At 35.4% G+C, this 14,135-nt stretch overlaps 1 protein-coding gene across 1 annotated transcript in view; it reads left to right on the forward strand.

Annotated features, from left to right (window-relative positions):
- The window catches only part of UNC13C (unc-13 homolog C (C. elegans)), a 128,907-nt gene that overhangs the window by 56,108 nt on the left and 58,664 nt on the right, over window positions 1-14,135 (forward strand). The window contains exons 10-14 of the mRNA XM_010019819.1: window positions 2,982-3,151; window positions 3,557-3,672; window positions 5,145-5,308; window positions 9,517-9,667; window positions 13,019-13,087. Coding sequence (XP_010018121.1) covers window positions 2,982-3,151; window positions 3,557-3,672; window positions 5,145-5,308; window positions 9,517-9,667; window positions 13,019-13,087 — 670 coding nt within the window. The remainder of the gene's footprint in view (window positions 1-2,981; window positions 3,152-3,556; window positions 3,673-5,144; window positions 5,309-9,516; window positions 9,668-13,018; window positions 13,088-14,135) is intronic.

A 14,135-nucleotide genomic window follows, 5' to 3' on the forward strand; every position in this document is an offset into this window, starting at 1 on the left:
ATGCTGTCAGGATTATTTCATGTCTGTGTGGCATCCTGTGAATGTAGAAGTGATGTAGCATCACCAGATTTTTGCTTAATTATTAAAACTATGTTTTCTGTTTAATGTCTCCGAATATATTGCAGTTTTTCTAGCTTTCAAAAGCATCACCGTATTCATTATCTGTGTGCTAAAGAGCAATTCACTTCTCACCTTTCTGTATCACACCTTAGTGAACACTTTTACTGATCATATAAGGTGGAGTGGCTAGAAGAGGAACACTGAAAATAGCATATGTAGTCTTTGCCTGGAACTTGGTGGGCTGGTTTTCCTGCACAGTAGGAAGTAGGAATCTCACCCAATGGTTTTTGCAAAGCCACAGAGCTTCCGCAGCAGCGTTACCAGTGACTAAAGCAGAATGTGCGTGTCATTATATAGTGGCTGTTACTGAGAGGCTGGCAGGTAAGTAGAATCATGCAGAAACAGCTCTGTAACTTTAACAGTAATTCTCCCTGCCATAGGGCAGGCCAGTAGAAATAGGTGTTCATCCTGCCTTCCATTTCTGCATCACAGATCTATGATAGTTGTGGAGGCTTGCATGGGAACATTGCAAATATGTAGCAGAGCTGACTGTGCTAGAGGCTTAGACATAAAGGTGAACATGGGAGTAAACCCATCAGTTGTGATACATCTCACCATGTTTCAGTAACCTAAGGTTAAAGGAGAAAAAGATGTGGAAGACACAAAAGAGGATAGCAGGGAAAAGTGCAGTTGTCCTGACCATCTGAATAAATATTCCTTAATCAGCTAAGTGTATATCAGAGGGAAACTGGTGGTGTCTCAGGAGAATAAAAATACGGTATTTGTACTGAAGTACCTTTTAATGATTTTTATTTTTACATGCAGCATCTCCCTGAGGAGTAAAACAGTAACAAGGTTTCTACTAATGGCACAGATATGGCAAAGAGGGTCACATAAATGCCACACCAGTGACCAGTCTGCCTATGCCACTGTAGAAATCCCATTTAATATTTCTATTAGGTGCACAGTTAAATGCAGTTCAGGACTCTACCAATATTAAGCAATAATTCAGGGCTATGTATTAGGAAAATCAAATGGTTTCTGGGTTTAGCCTAGTTTTTTAAGGCAAAGGTATTTATTTGATCCATCTTGTGTCTTCCTGTATTGTATATATCCTGGCTACTGGCTTTTTAATTTTGTGGTCAGTCAGAGAAAACTCACAGATTGACTAATACTACATCGATCATGTTCTATGAAAATAGGTGGTCAGACAGAGATGAGATCCTAACAGTGTCCCCAATTTGAGTTCACCCTGTAGGAGAGACCAGGGAGTCCATACGAAGGGGTAATTTATGAAAATCCCAATTCTGGGAAAAGATTAAATAGGTGATTGCAGTTTGTTAGATGTCAGGGAAGCCAGTCATAAGACAAAGGAAAGTGGGCTGCCTTAGTTTTGCTAATCACAGAACAATGTGGTTTTTAATTACCAGAGATATCTGCAATGTTAAAATTTGGAATACAGGCAGACACAAGCATTTCTGTAATAATGATGTCACAGTGAAGCAGAGTAAAAGCTGTGTATGCCATTTTTAGTGACTGATTTGCCTTGACAGTAATAACACCATTTAAAGCACTTTATACTTCCAAAACTCATTACCACCACTAATTAACTCCTAGAACACCCCTGAGGGATGCCAACTGGGAGATAAGTTACAGTATTACTATTTTAATGCTGGAAATACTGAGACAGATCACTGAGTGGTGACAGTGCTTGGAATAGAATGCAAGTAAAAACTCAGAATCTAGTGTCAAACTAGGACCTTGCTGAAGATGAAAATTTGCTGATACACTTTAAAGGTATATTTAAAAATAACCAAAGATTTTTACTAATTAAAATACTTTGTATTCATTAAAAAATAGATTAAAGAACCATATTAGTATGGATGTATGAGTATGACATGGCTTATAACAGTTGCCAGGTCTGTACTAGCCATTAAATGTCATCAGAAAGTTTTTTACTACCACAGACTTCTAGAGTCAATGTAAAAATGAAGTCACCAAAAGCCAACCTGACCAGCAGTAAGCAGTCTTCATTGTGGCTTATAGGAATAAACAGCAGCAGAGTTTGTTTTTCATTTCTATGTAAAGATATGCAGGATGGAGCTGGAAGTAAAACATTTTATCTACTGGGAACTCTGCAGATTGCAAGTGAAGCCACCTCACTCTCTCATACATTCAGTAGTTTCTCATATCCACTCAACCAATGAGGGATTAGTAAACCACTTAAATCTTTTTAGCAAGGAATTTTTTAGTATATGGTGGTTTGTTCCTACTCCTCCTCCTTAACAGGGAATGGAAATCTTGGAGAAAAATAGTATATCTTTTTTAAAAAAAAGCAGGTACTTGTTTCTGTAGATTTTCCTGATTGCCTGGCTTGTCTTGCTTGTTTATAGCTCTTGGGGTGGGGGGGTTGTGGTTTGGGTTTTGGTTTGGTTTGGTTTTGGTTTTTGGTTTTGTTTTCCAAACTTCCTGCCACGTACTGGAAATATTATTTAAGATTTTCTCACTTTGTATTGTAACATTCTAGGCTATTACTTTTGTGGCCTACTGCATGCACTACATAGCATTTCTATGTGAAAAAAACTGATCTAACTGTACCTTCCCAAGATATTTCTTAAATAATAGCACCGAGAAGTACACATTGTAAATTAATAATAATTTTAATGAAAAGTTCATTACATTCCAAAATGCAATACATATGCATGTATAATTCAGTCATATAATTTCTCTTATATATATAGTAATCATAGTTTTGTTCCTGGCAATGTGCTGTGGCCTTTCATTCTACTGAATGTTGCAGGTTGTTTGTATTCTGTCACTTTATGCAATTAAGCAAGTGTATAGAAATCGAGGAATTGGCCAGAAGTACAAATGTATGTAGCTTATGTATCATTCACATTTTGTGTTTATTATTTTTACAGCGAATGCCATAACTCTACAGATAGAATAAAAGTGAGAGTGTGGGATGAAGATGATGACATCAAATCTAGAGTAAAACAACATTTCAAAAAGGAATCTGATGACTTCCTTGGGCAAACAATCATTGAAGTAAGAACACTGAGTGGAGAAATGGATGTATGGTATAATTTAGGTATGACTTTTATTGATTTTTTTAATATATCCAGGAAGGGTCAATCCACCATTCTCAGACATAGTTCAGGTTGTGGCTAAAGAAAAATATCAATAATGAAAATAATAATTAGTACATATACTGGCTAGAACATTTAAATAATTCCTATTGAAAAGGGAAAATTGCTAAATAAAGTACTGTGCAGCCTGGTTTTAATTTGGCAGATAAAATAAAATTCTTCAGAGTCTGATATTCCTCTTCATGGCCTGAGCCATGTGTGAAGTAGTAAAAAAATTCTCTTATTCTCAACAGCAGAAATTTCTGACTTTAAAAAACATTCTTATTAAGCTAGAATAATTTATTGAAAACTTTTCACATGACATGTATTCTTGGTAGTTACCAATACATTATTTTTCTGCTCTTCAGAAAAGCGAACAGATAAATCAGCTGTCTCTGGTGCCATTAGACTGAAAATCAATGTTGAAATAAAAGGAGAGGAGAAAGTTGCTCCCTACCATGTGCAGTACACCTGTCTACATGAGGTATGTTGGAGAAGTTAAAGAAAACATACTATACAGAAATTACTGTCCAGTTGTTGCATGGATGAGCAAAAAAGGCTACAGAACACTAGAATGCTGAAACAAATAACTGCTGCTACACCCCAGGACAAGTTTATTTTAGTTTTCCCACTTTTCATTGCTGATGGCATGTCAGGTTGAGAGACAAAGGCAGAACACCAACAGATCATTCCTGCTCCTGCCAGTAGGAGTTAGAAAAAGAGGTGAAGTCAGCTAAGTTCTCCCAGTACCCCATTTTGTTTTAGCATTTTGATTGCTAACATCAAGAAGACATAACCATTCTGTATACTACAGAAATATAGCTATTAATTGTAAAGGATTTATTTTCTGCTACATTAATTCACATTTTGGAAAGAGCGAGAAAAAGCAGAAGCACAATATAAAATACAATTAACATTTTATTCTCCTGTCATCTAGATTGCTTCTGTCAACGTTGGAAAAAAACTCATCACTGATAAACCAGTGTGTCTTGCAAAAGATTTTTCTTTGTATTTGATTCTTCTTCCCTTTAACAGTGACCCACATTGAAGTTCCATTCTAAAAATACAAGTACTTTCTGAAAGCTGATAGATAACACATGGTTGAAAGTTCTGTCACTAGTGTGTATCCACAAAATCCCACTGTTCACCATACGTAAAACTAAGGGCAGAAGGCACATGTGTTCATAGGTTTTGACCTGATATTGCAAATGTTTTGACCTGTGAAGTGGCAAAATTCTGTTGCTTTAAGATAATCCACAAGACAATTATGGGCTATTAGCAAAAAGGAAATTATTTCAAAGTTTGGGCAGGTTTTTTATCACTGAAAATAGGAAATAAAATCTCTTGCTCAGTTTATGGATACATATAGAGCTAGGTAATCTGACATGAACAGCAAATTAAATACTAGCTTTGGTCCTAAGGTTGCTAAACCTAAAGTTTATTGCATGCCTTTAACTACTTGAGAGGCTTCTGCAAGATTTCTGATAGGTTTCCTATAACTTACAGATCTTAAATAATAAATTTGAAATTTATTGGTTGCAGATGCCATTAAAGTTGAAGCACTATTTAGTAAGTATCATAACATCATGATTTCTTTCATTAGCACAGGCATATGATAGAGAAGAGAAAGTTTATGCAGAAGTTTATGTTGCAGTCTCTCTGTGCCAGTTAGTGACATGATCTTATATCAAAGAGATAGATCAATGCTCTGAATCACAAGGCTGCATCACCACAGTTCCATTACAAAAACTGTGCTTAGAATCTTGGGGCTTTTTGTTTACCAAATGATGACTAGTCAGTGCTGCTCTTCAGAAGCAATAAAAAACCCCTCCAAACTAAACCACAAAACCTCCCACAATCTAACAGTCAACATACTGATGACTATTATATAGGGTATACTTTCAGAATGCCACTTAAAAGAGGAAAATTCCTATTTGAAACATTTCTTACATTTAGAATTTATTCCATTACTTGACGGAAGTTAAATCTAATGGTGTTGTAAAAATCCCTGAAGTGAGAGGTGATGAAGCCTGGAAGGTGTACTTTGATGACGCTGCACAAGAAATTGTAGATGAATTTGCAATGCGCTATGGAATTGAATATATTTATCAAGCTATGACGTAAGTATTATCACATCTGGTTTTCTACTCTACTGTCAAGAATGTGTTTGATAGAGGCGATGAGTTCTAAGCCTTCATGCTTTCGTTCTCTGTTCTCTCCTGTCCCTGGTTTAAATTTCTTGTTTTCATTTTTTGTCCATCTGATTTTCATTGAAGTGCTTCTCATTTGCAATGGAATTAAGACATAAGCATTTTATAAACTGTTACTGGTCTTATCACTAATGAACTTCTTAATTCTTCTGATACTGATCTGTGGCAAGGATTAGAAAGACTTTCATTGTTCCAGATGGGATTGGGATAGTAGAACAGGTTTTCACAAAAATCTGTATCCTTTCCAGGAGTACAGAAATCACAGAACACCAGCAGTGACTACAGTAAACCTCCATAGTACGTGTAAATAATTCATGCAAACAATTTTTAATGGTATTAGAACTTGTTGCTATATAGTCCAGACTAAAGCAGCTATATAATCACTATAGAACACAGAACCACTGAGTTTATAGGCCTGGGGGTACAAGAGCTCCATCATGTATTCTTTCTCAGTGAAAAGGACTATATTCTGCTCCTACTGCAGCTGTAGAAAAGCAGATGACTACAAATAAACCCTTGAAATACAGATTATTTTTTTTCCTATAGAAAGATGATATGGAATTTTTATTCAGAACATGTATCCTACTTCCTCTATTTCTTTACAGTACATCCTAAAAAAATCGTAAGTACAAAGGCACATAAATGTGAAGTTTTCTTTTTATTGCAGGATATAATGACAGCATCTACTATTGCAGTGAACATGTCTTTCACTTTACTGAAAGTGAAACTTTATTGCTCAGTGTGAATTATTGTGCTGTACATCTAATAGAAAGGTAGAGGATGCACTTGTAATACATACATTTTTAATATTCTTTCTCCAAGGACCTTATACAACATTGCACAGAATAATTAATTAAGCTTGACAGTTCCTCTGTGGTGTTGTATATCTGTATTACATATGGAGGAACTCATGCACTGAGGTTTATGAATATTTGGGTTTTCATATTTAGTTTCTCTTTAGCCATGTATGACTTTACATCTTGATTAAGTTATGTTGCTTATTAACTAGCATCGTATTATAGTTTTATAACTTGATTTAAATTGGCATGCTATTTTTACCAAAATGTTAATCTCAAAAATGATAAGAGTTGATCCTGCTGTATGTATCACAATGAATTCAAGGCTTTATATGAGACGAATCCTCAAGGGCTGTTAATGCCAAGGGAGGGCTAAGGGAGTGCTGTTATTACTGTTTGCTCAGGACTGATTTAGCGTTTCTTTAGTGATTCTTCTCAGCTGTAGCCCCAGTAGTTGGTTATCTCAATACAACATGGATGTGTTTTGATGAACAACCACGAGTAAAAAACTGGTGGCTTTGTCATCTATGATCCTCTTCGTAAACCCTGAAGTTTCATTTCTTGCTCTCAAGTTAATATTTATTTATATCTATTCCTTTAGAGCACAGAAATAATATTTCAAAAGGATAGCCTTGATTTTCCAAACACACTGAGTATACTCATCAACCACAATTGTGGCAGCTCAGCAAAGATAAACAAGATTTTCAGTTTATTGTTTCAGTGCTTGACTGCTTTGCAGAAATTCAGTCCCAATAGGTGACCAACTAAAACTCCTTTTAAAACAAAATACCTCAAGCTTTTCTCCCCAATCAGCACCAGCAAAGAAATTTTGCATTTTCTGTGATTTAAAACATGTGATGATGTTTGAGTCAGTGTTAGATTCTAGATCAGGAGATTACTTGTGCACTCAGATACTGGTTGGAATGTGGATATCAATACAAAAGATATTGCATGGGTGGTTACTTATCTGCTTTAATTATTGTCTCTAATGACACCTTTTTCATTAAACTTAAAATATTTGATTGCATCTATTGTTGGAGACAGACACATCCAATTTTTTTATGAGGCTAAACATAGGCAGTTCTTCCCTAAAGGATGCTGACTTAGAAAGGGTGTTTTAATCTCAAAACACAGGTTCCAGCTACCCAGTTCCTAAGCAAGAAAATCTGCTTTTAAATTACCAGATGTGGAATTCATGTGAAAAACAAGGATTGACACAAAACACAAGAAGAAGCATGTCTGTGTTGCAGTAACCGCACCATTTCTCAAGGAGTCTGTATCGGGCAAAGAAATGAAAAACAATTGTAGCCATTCTTATATAGGACAGAAGAGGTTTTTTTTTTAGTGATGGATAGATGGATAGCCAAATAGACACTGTTTGCTGCATGAATGATACGGGTGTGCTCCCAGAAGTCAAAGCATGTATGTGTGAGAGAATAGGAGAGAAAATAGGTAAGACAGAAAACAGATTAACAAAATAGGACAGCTCAGTGATCCAGCTGGCCTTTATTTTGACGACTGCAGTGATGGATGGTGATTTATGCTGTAAATTCTTTAAGGAATTGTACTGGAAGTTCATTTACCTACCTCTATTAAGCCACCTCTCCACCACCAAGAAAAAAATCATTTTCTTCCTCTCATCTTTCAAAGTAATTTATTTATTTTTACAAGGCAAAAAGCAAAGCACGTATTGAAGCAGTCTTTGACTAGACACTGAAATTTTACGTAATGTCAGCACCCTGGACTTACTGTGTAATAGAGACAAGTGCAATAAAAGCTCTATTAAGATCTTTGCTTCTACTGGCAAGAATCACCATAGGTAGAATCTAATGTTTCTAAATCAGTGACATAGTTCTTATTCCAGCAAGTTAATGGGCATTAACTGTGCCATGTTGTTCCCCTCCTATTCTTCAATTAATGTGGCTGCATTGCAAAAAGCACATAAATCACCCATTAAAGTAATTTTTATTGATAGTGTATGCTTACTGAGCGCAGCACATTATTTAGCCATCTTTCTTTGCTGATTCATGCTAGGAGAAAGATTAGAAGAATCACAGGCACTGCATGTTGGTCAGGACATTGCACAGTAAGAAAGTTGAAACAAGCAGACCTGGTTTTAGGCATGTAACTCTAGCTTAAACAATGTATTACTGTAAAATGTGTGAGACAGCAACGGTTGCTGTAACATCATGTGCCCATTATAAACTGTTCATAATTCATGCTATTCGCTGCTGTTTTCAGAGACCCACAAAAACAGTGGGCAATGACAGCAGCTAAGGGTATTTGGCTTAAGTTCAAAGGAGTGAGTTCAGTTGTAACTTGGGTTAATTTTTGTCTTGAAAGGGCATTAGGGCCCAGGTGGTTCAGGCCCAGCACACTGCTCTGCCTTATGCTCCTATGGTGAAACAGTAGAGTGGAGCCAGAGACTCCAGATAAGAGGAGCATGCTGCCAAATCAGGACCTTCAGACATGCAGAGAGCTCCAGAGCAATGGGAGTTTCTTCATCCTTTTCTGTTTTACTGCATACTCATTTTACTGCCATCTCCTCTGCCTAATCCCATTCACTCTTTAAAAAATGTCTCTATACATTTACCCTTTATCCCTTTATTTTCCTCCCAATCCTACCTTAACTATAGATCTTGAAACTAAGATTTTATGGTTTGCAATGATGTTTACTCATCTTCCATCCATACTGTATCTTATGTTTTCTTATGTTGTAAGATCTTTGTACATAATAAGCAGGCATCTCCTGCTGCTACATTGCAACTCTGGTTTTGGCTGGTTCAGTTTTAACAGACTGATTACCTAAACTTTACTCTCCTGAATCAAAGTGGAACATTTTCAATTATGGCCTAAATCAAATCAAGGTGAACCTAGAAGTTGCTTGCTGCCTCACCTTTCATTAACAACATAGCCTAAAAAGCCACACTAAAATGCTGGTTTGAGTTTTTGTAGCAGTCGATTAAATCCTTCCTCATTACAGTTTAGATAGACTTCATGTGGCCTTTTATGGTAAATTTGTGTTTGATTTTAAGTTAGTATTTAATAAGGAATATCTCGCTTAATAGCAGTTAAGATAGTTAAATCATGGTTTTGTGTTTAGAGTAAGAAGCAAATGTGAATCTGTGTTCAGTTTGAAAATATCAGTGTGCAACAAGTGTCAGCTATATCAAACATGTCTCAATTTTCTCCATATGTATCTGCTCAATTGTCCATGTGGTAGCTTGAAAGTTATATCATTGGAGCTGAAAAGAAATTGTGGTGAGAGAAAGAACAGAATCTTTGCCATTTAAGATAACTGTCAGTTTGTTTGAATTGTAGGCACTTTTCCTGTCTGTCTTCTAAATATATGTGCCCTGGTGTTCCAGCAGTTATGAGTACACTGCTGGCCAATATAAATGCATTCTATGCTCATACTACAGCAGCAACTAATGTATCTGCTTCAGATCGGTTTGCTGCTACTAACTTTGGGGTAAGTAGACTTTCTTTTTTAATAGAATACTAGTCCTCATCCTTTTTTTCTTTTTTTTTTTCCCCCTATTTCTGATACATGATACTGTAATAACTTCTAAATTAAATATTTTTGTAAAAGTTGGTCATTAAAAACGGTGAGTGGCTGTTAGCTTTTAAAAATTTTTGCCCTGAGTCTTTGCAATCAGTCATTATAAAAGGTAGAGCGAATGCTATTCAGTTCTTTATTCGTGATGTATATACGATAGAAAGTGTGGGCACACGTGCATAGTACTAAAATCTTCAACAAACAGGTTTTGTTTTTGTTGCAGTGGGGCTTGCAAAAACCTAACTGCACTAGACTAAGGATTGGTTGCAATTGCTTTCTTGGGGTGTGCATCAGTGAACACTTAGTAACCTAATGGATCTAGCCATAAATACTGTTCTTCTTACAACAGCACTTATTTTTGCTGAAATAATGGTGCAGTGGCCAAGTCCTGGATTTAGGTATGAGAAATTTAAGGAGGAATATGAGCATCTCAGGTTGTGGTAGTGCTTTTTTTGTTGTTGCTAACTTTCCTTCTGTGGCTAAGTATCTCACAGTGCAGACTTCTTGAACATGCTAAAATGTAAAGGTGCGTTTACTCCGCATTCTGATTTGTTCATCTATCCACCTGGGGAGATGAGAGCAGGAAGGGTGAACAGTAATTCAGGAGTGGCTTTCATCTGTCTAATATTACACGTGATATAGTCAGAATATAAACACAATTTGATGTTGAAAAATGCATTCATTCCTTCCACTTTTTTTTTGTATAGCTGATATCAAAGTTAATTTTCATTTAACGGTAGCTATGAAAGCATGATGATGTTTTCTAAAATACCATTTACTGACATGAAATAAAGTATTAAACATAATTAAAATGTATTCAATATAAATTATAGTTTGAAGTAGTGATAGAGGTTCTAATGCTCTTCTCCAGTATTAAGAGTAACAGAAACAGTATGATTTTTGGGATTTTCAAGACAACACTGTGAAATGATACATTAGGACTAGTAAACCAAGAAAGACTTAATTCTGGTTTTGCTTTTGTTTTCCCATCAGAAGTCAGAAACACAATTATCTGAATATTCTCAGTAATTTAATCCATGCCTGGGAAATGGTGTAAATGTTTAGTTTTGTAAGAAAAATTTGCTCCAGATGATAAAACAGATTTTGATTTGTAGCAAACAGCATATAGCATTCCTGCATAATGTTTTCATACAGGGCATCAAATAGTTGAAACTAAATATTAGTTTGCATTTCATTTTTGAGATAGAACTTATCTCTACAAAACTCACTTTGTGTAGTAATAATACCAAAGATTGATTTTTTTTATTATTGCTGAATCTGAATGTTCTTAGGATCTGAAGGTACTGCTTGCAGCTGTAAATTAGTTCTCAGTACACCCAAAGTAGTACTAATAGAAATATGTTTTCAAATTTAAGGGATAAATCTGTTGGGGGAAAAAAAAAAAAAAAAATCATTGTCATTATTTTCAGGTCCATTCAGTAATAGAGAAATAGTTACTATAATAACAGTTTATTTTTCTTTTAAATGTTACATCTGGTGGAAGTACTCACATGAAAATGAACCCAGAGCTGGGTCTTTAGCTTGGAGACAGCATGTTCTTGAACTGGAACTTTTATCTCCTAATGCGAAAGGTTTGCTTTGAAAGAAGAATATTAACATTGTTCCAATACTATAAAGTAAAATAAGTTTATATACAAAAAGCACTGTCTGAATATTTATGATCTAGTGATTTTACTACCATGACAGTAGAATATTACTCTGTTCTTATTCAAGTTTTCTTTTATAAACCAATCGATGGTTTATTATGGAATGAGCCTGTATCTTTATTGAAGGAAGAGTACTCTTTCAATGTTCAAGTTCTATTAGACTTTTGAATTTCATCCAGATTTTTAAATTTAGAATGGTTTTAGTGGATTTTTTTTTTCCTTTTTTCTAACAATCAGAACTATTTTTATCCTCAGATTGGATGGAGATTTAGTACTCTCCCTGATGTTAATGCCAGTTTACCTTTGACATAAATTCCAATCCAATTTTTAGTTCAACAGATGGATGGAAAGACAATAGTAAGCATTACTAATAGAGATTTGGAGCTCTTTTTTTCAAAACAATTGACTTATAGGCAAAATATTAGATTATTTTTCTCTTGGGTCAAAAGGCATTTGTTAGTGGATAGCTGCATATCATTCATCAAAAAGAACATCTCAAATTCAAGTCCTCAAGCTACAGCTGGGAAGGATTTGGCTGACTGAATATTTCAGTAAAGATTTATAACATGATAAAAAAGTTCCTTTTTGATCCCTTGAGAACTGTGCCAGATTAGTGGCTTTTGGTGTAGATTAGTGCTCCACTGATGAGAGTGAACAAAGAACCCTACTTCATATTAGTACCAATCATATCTCAGGAATGGTTCAGATACAGTTATGCATTCTGAGAGCTACCAGATCTTGATACTTCTACAAGTCTCTGTTTTCACATAGGCTGGCAAGGATTTCTGCACAGTTTTGTGCAGTGGGCTATGGAAAATGTTCTAACATGAAGATTGCTAATTAGAAACTCATAAGTATTATTTGAGAATAGCACAACTCAGCTGGGTATTTCACAGCAAAATACTTTCACTTCACTTTCATTTATCAAGTTAGCATGTTAATCTCCACATATGAAAGGGAAAACTGTAACTGCATAGTATTGCTTAGCTTATTCCCACAAAAGCCACTGTTTCTGAAATATAATTTTCAATCATACTTTTACACTAAATTCTGCTGTAAATAATTATTTCTTATTATACATTAAAGGGAGGGGGAAGTGCTTTCTTCTAGAGGTAAGCAATTACAAGGCAAATAGAAAGATTTTACAAGCTTATCTGTTTAATGAGCATTGCTAACATAACTTAAAACTTTGAACTTTATACTGAATTGATGCTGTTATTTTGGTTTTGGTCAGAGACATCAGGCAATGTGTTTCAATTTTAGATATTTTGAGTTATTTAACAATATACAGGTCATTTTAAAAGGAAAAATCAGCATGGGAAAGTCTCTGTCACCTCACTAATATATTGCACAGCTGCACAGTGCTGAATGCAAACCAGGTAGATCACAATATAGGATAGAAAGAGAAAATAGAGTGGTAAAAGATAAATTATCTGGCCTTTAAACACAGTTATTTCAGACCAGCACTTGTATAGGAAACAGCGGAAAACAATCTATTTTTCAAACAGGTTAAGAATGGAAGGCAGCTTTCTAAAACCTCACCAATAACAGGAACCTGCAAATTCTTATGCAACATATTCTTGTTTTCTTTTTACAGAGGGAAAAGTTCATAAAACTGCTGGATCAATTGCACAATTCTCTGAGGATTGATTTATCTAAATACAGGGTATGTGCAATGTTGGGGTTTTTTTCATGTGTGTGTTAAATACCCCATGTGGGCTTTAACTGCTTAAAGAAGTTTCAGAGACTAATATCTTCTGTGGCACAGAAGCTTCAAATACTGGGTGCTGACATGAGATCCAGAATTCAAGCAGTTTAACAACAGTAGTTTTCCAATTTGAATAAAAGTTATTCTTTTATTTTCAAAAGCTAAGAATGAGTTACGGGATGAGCAGGCATACAAGAAAGAGTAGGATTCAACAGTTTCAGTTGAATTAATCCATAACTTTATTAAGCTAGTTCTTCTGGAAACTACCTCCAATGTCTCATGTAGTGCAAATTGCTGTTACTAGTGTATTTATTCTGAGAGATTGATAGCTTTGCTGCAACGTCCATGCTAAGATCCCAGGAATGTTGAAAGAGACTTGACTCTTCATTTTCCTACATGATAGGAGGTGCAGTTTCACTTCTGCCTCATGGAAGTTCTTTCCACTAAGGTATGCTCCAGACCCAGCCTCTCAGGAAAGAGGCATGCACTGAATACCTGCCAGTTACTGTACCATTCTGAACTCCCTCCCTTTTCCATTCCACTGTATCCTGAATTTCTGGATGATACATACACGATTAGGGGTCCATCAGTTATGGCTCTCCTTTCAGCATCTAGGAATGGCAGCCTCCAAACCAAGGATTTCTCTGTTCTTCATCTCGTCTGCTTTCTAAAGCTGAAGGAGAAAGGGAATATTTAAAAGAAGCCAAGCCATTAGAGGTAGTAGAAGTTACACATACTCAGTTTTTAAAACTGTATCTTCCATGCAGCAGATATGTTCTTCCTAGAAGCTTTTAATTTTGCAGAATGTTATCCAAAAAATATTGGAGCATGAGGATATCTGATGTTTCATCAGTATGAAGCCATTTAAATAATACTACTTCCCATCAATCTTCTTGTTAGCCTAGATATCATAGCAAAAATTCCATATACAATTTCTTCATTAAGCTTACTATTGCATTTATGCCTACAACTGATTTCTGTACCATGGAGAACCCATAAATTATTT

Source organism: Nestor notabilis, unplaced genomic scaffold (assembly GCF_000696875.1).
Source record: "Nestor notabilis isolate BGI_N333 unplaced genomic scaffold, ASM69687v1 scaffold908, whole genome shotgun sequence".
Taxonomy (NCBI): Eukaryota; Metazoa; Chordata; class Aves; order Psittaciformes; family Psittacidae; genus Nestor; species Nestor notabilis.